This window comes from Condylura cristata, unplaced genomic scaffold (genome assembly GCF_000260355.1).
Source record: "Condylura cristata isolate star-nosed mole 26May11 unplaced genomic scaffold, ConCri1.0 scaffold00025, whole genome shotgun sequence".
Taxonomy (NCBI): Eukaryota; Metazoa; Chordata; class Mammalia; order Eulipotyphla; family Talpidae; genus Condylura; species Condylura cristata.
Genome location: NW_004567126.1, coordinates 31124712 through 31127035, shown reverse-complemented (window position 1 = coordinate 31127035; position 2324 = coordinate 31124712). Strand labels below are relative to the sequence as shown.

At 69.1% G+C, this 2324-nt stretch overlaps 1 protein-coding gene across 1 annotated transcript in view; it reads right to left on the bottom strand.

Moving 5' to 3' along the window:
* MIER2 (mesoderm induction early response 1, family member 2) overlaps nt 1-2324 on the bottom strand; it is an 18377-nt gene that overhangs the window by 12556 nt on the left and 3497 nt on the right. The window contains exon 4 of the mRNA XM_012729445.1: nt 313-423. Within this exon, the coding sequence (XP_012584899.1) occupies nt 313-423 (111 nt within the window). The remainder of the gene's footprint in view (nt 1-312; nt 424-2324) is intronic.

Genomic DNA, 2324 nt, shown 5'->3' with positions numbered 1-2324 from the left:
GCGCCACACGGCAGTCGGCGTCCCTGGGTGGGCCCGGCGCGGTCAGCAGCCCGTCGTGCGAAGGCTGCCCGCAGAGCCCCGACAGGGAGCACAGGCAACTGCAGCTGGGAAAGCTGAGTCTCGCGGTGTCTGGTTGCAGCCACGGCTGGCTGACAGCCCCCCGCACCCAGCTGCGCAGCTCGCGCCCCACCACCGGGCCCCACGCGCCCAGAGCCACGGCAGCGCCCACGCTATTAGCGCCAGCTCAGGGCAACCGGCCGCCTGAAGTATTCCGAAATCAACCAGAAACAGGTTCCACCTGTCTCCACCCACCAGGCACGGTCGAGCTGGGGTCACACTGACCACAGGCGCTCGTGTGGGTCCTGGAAGGAGGAAATGGGGGGTGGGGGGGTTGGTAGTGAACCAGCCCAGGGCCCTGGGCTGCTGAGAGTACACAAGGAAAAGGGAGCCCGGGGGCTGGAGGGGGCAGGATCGGGGGCCACACCACCCAGCCAGGGCCGGAGCAGATTTAACCCACGGCGAACGGAAGCCACGGAGAGTTCTAAGCACAACAAGCTTCTCAAGGGTGGATCAGGCTCCGCCGGAAAACAACTCGGGGCCCTCTTGGTGCGAAGGCCACGGTGGCCCCGCACCCAGGCTGGTAACGCGATCACGCTGACTGCTGAGTGACACATCACGGGTTCCCACGGGTCAGACAGCCGTTCTGTAAGGCTCGGCTTCCCCAGCCAGGTCTCGAGAGAGCTCTGGCTCGAGGTCCTTTCCGGCCCAGGGAGGAGGAAACCAAGTCTCTGGGCTGCCCCAGGCCCCGCCAGGCCACCCAACGGGGGCACCAGCGCAGCCGTGGTCTCCTGGCCGAGGCACCACGCCGGGCACCGGCGCCCGCACCCTCGCCATCCTTCACTGACAGGACTCTAAGGCCCTTCAGGACACCACCGCTGGGTTTCTGCGCACCACCAGGGCCTCAGCGCCTCGCCCAGAGCCAGGAACACAGAGGCTCTCATACACAGGCTGGGGGCCTGCCCGACCGCTGCCTGGCCAAGAGGGTAGCCCTGAATGACACCCGGCACCCAGGAAGACTGCCCCCCCTGCCAGGAGCACACACTCGGCCCCCAGCGCCCGGCTGGACCACTGGGGAACCTGGCTCCTGCCTCCCGAGGCCAGTCAGTCGCAGGCGTGAGCCCCGCTTCAGAGCTGTCTCTAGGAAGCGCCGACTCTCAAGCCCGGGACCAGCCAGCAGTACAAGGCAGGGAGGCAGGTGAGGGCTCGCAGTCCCACCTGGCTTTGCAACCAGATGCCCCCTCCCTCCGGGTCACAGGTGCAGGGTGTCCGGCTGGGACTCCCTGAGAAGGGATGGCCGGTCCCACCTCCACAGTGACCGCGCTGTGCTAAGTGCTGAACACTCTGCAGCCCATGACCAGGACGCCACCCAGCCGCCCAGGCAGCCACCCAGCCGCCCAGCCAGCCCTGCCTCTTTGGTGCCTCCCACCCCCCTCTGGCCTCAGGGCCCTGCCCTCTCCAGGAGGCTCTGCTGAGTCTGCCCCTGCAGTGTCCCCACAGCCCCGACACCCCCACATCCCCGGCAGCCTCTGACCACCCTGGTGCACGGCAGCATTAAGGTGTCCGGTGTCTGTCTTCATCCCAGACAGTCCCCGGAGTGTAAGCACGCATCACAGTGGGAAACCCCACAGGTCCTCAAGTCGGGAAAAACTGTAACTGTCTCCGAGAATTTGGATCAGGGAGTGTCCGGCCTGTTCGGACTGAGAAGGGCCGCAAGCCGCTGGTCCACCTCTGCCGGGTTTGCGCCGGCAGAGCCGGAATCGGAGTTGAGCTCGGCCAGGGGTCCCGCGGCGCGGAAGCCTCGCACCCTGGGGCTCGCGCTGATGCTGCGCTGGCTGCGTCCAGCCGGGGGCCCACGGGGTGAGGACGGTGCACCCCGCCCGCGCGACCCGGGGCGCACTCGGCAAAGTTAGCCAACGCCCGAGAGGCAGGGGGCCCGGGAGGCGGGACCGACTGCGGGCCTCGGGGAGGGGACATGGAGGGCCGGCCCCGGCTCTGGGGTCCGGGTTGAGGGGTGGGATTTGGGGGACCGGAGGACAGGTGTCTGGGGCGGGGGGGGGTCTGGGACCAGGGGTCGGGGTCAAGGGATGGGAGTCGGGGGTCAGGGGTCAGGTCCGGCAGGATGGGGCACGCACTGGGCGCGCATCCCCCGCCCAGTCGGCCCGCGGCGCCCCGATTCGACCCCTCCCCACCTCGCGCCCCCAGTGCCGCGCTCCCCGCGCCCGCACATGCGCACTGCAGCCCGCGATGTGGCAGTCGGGAGGGGG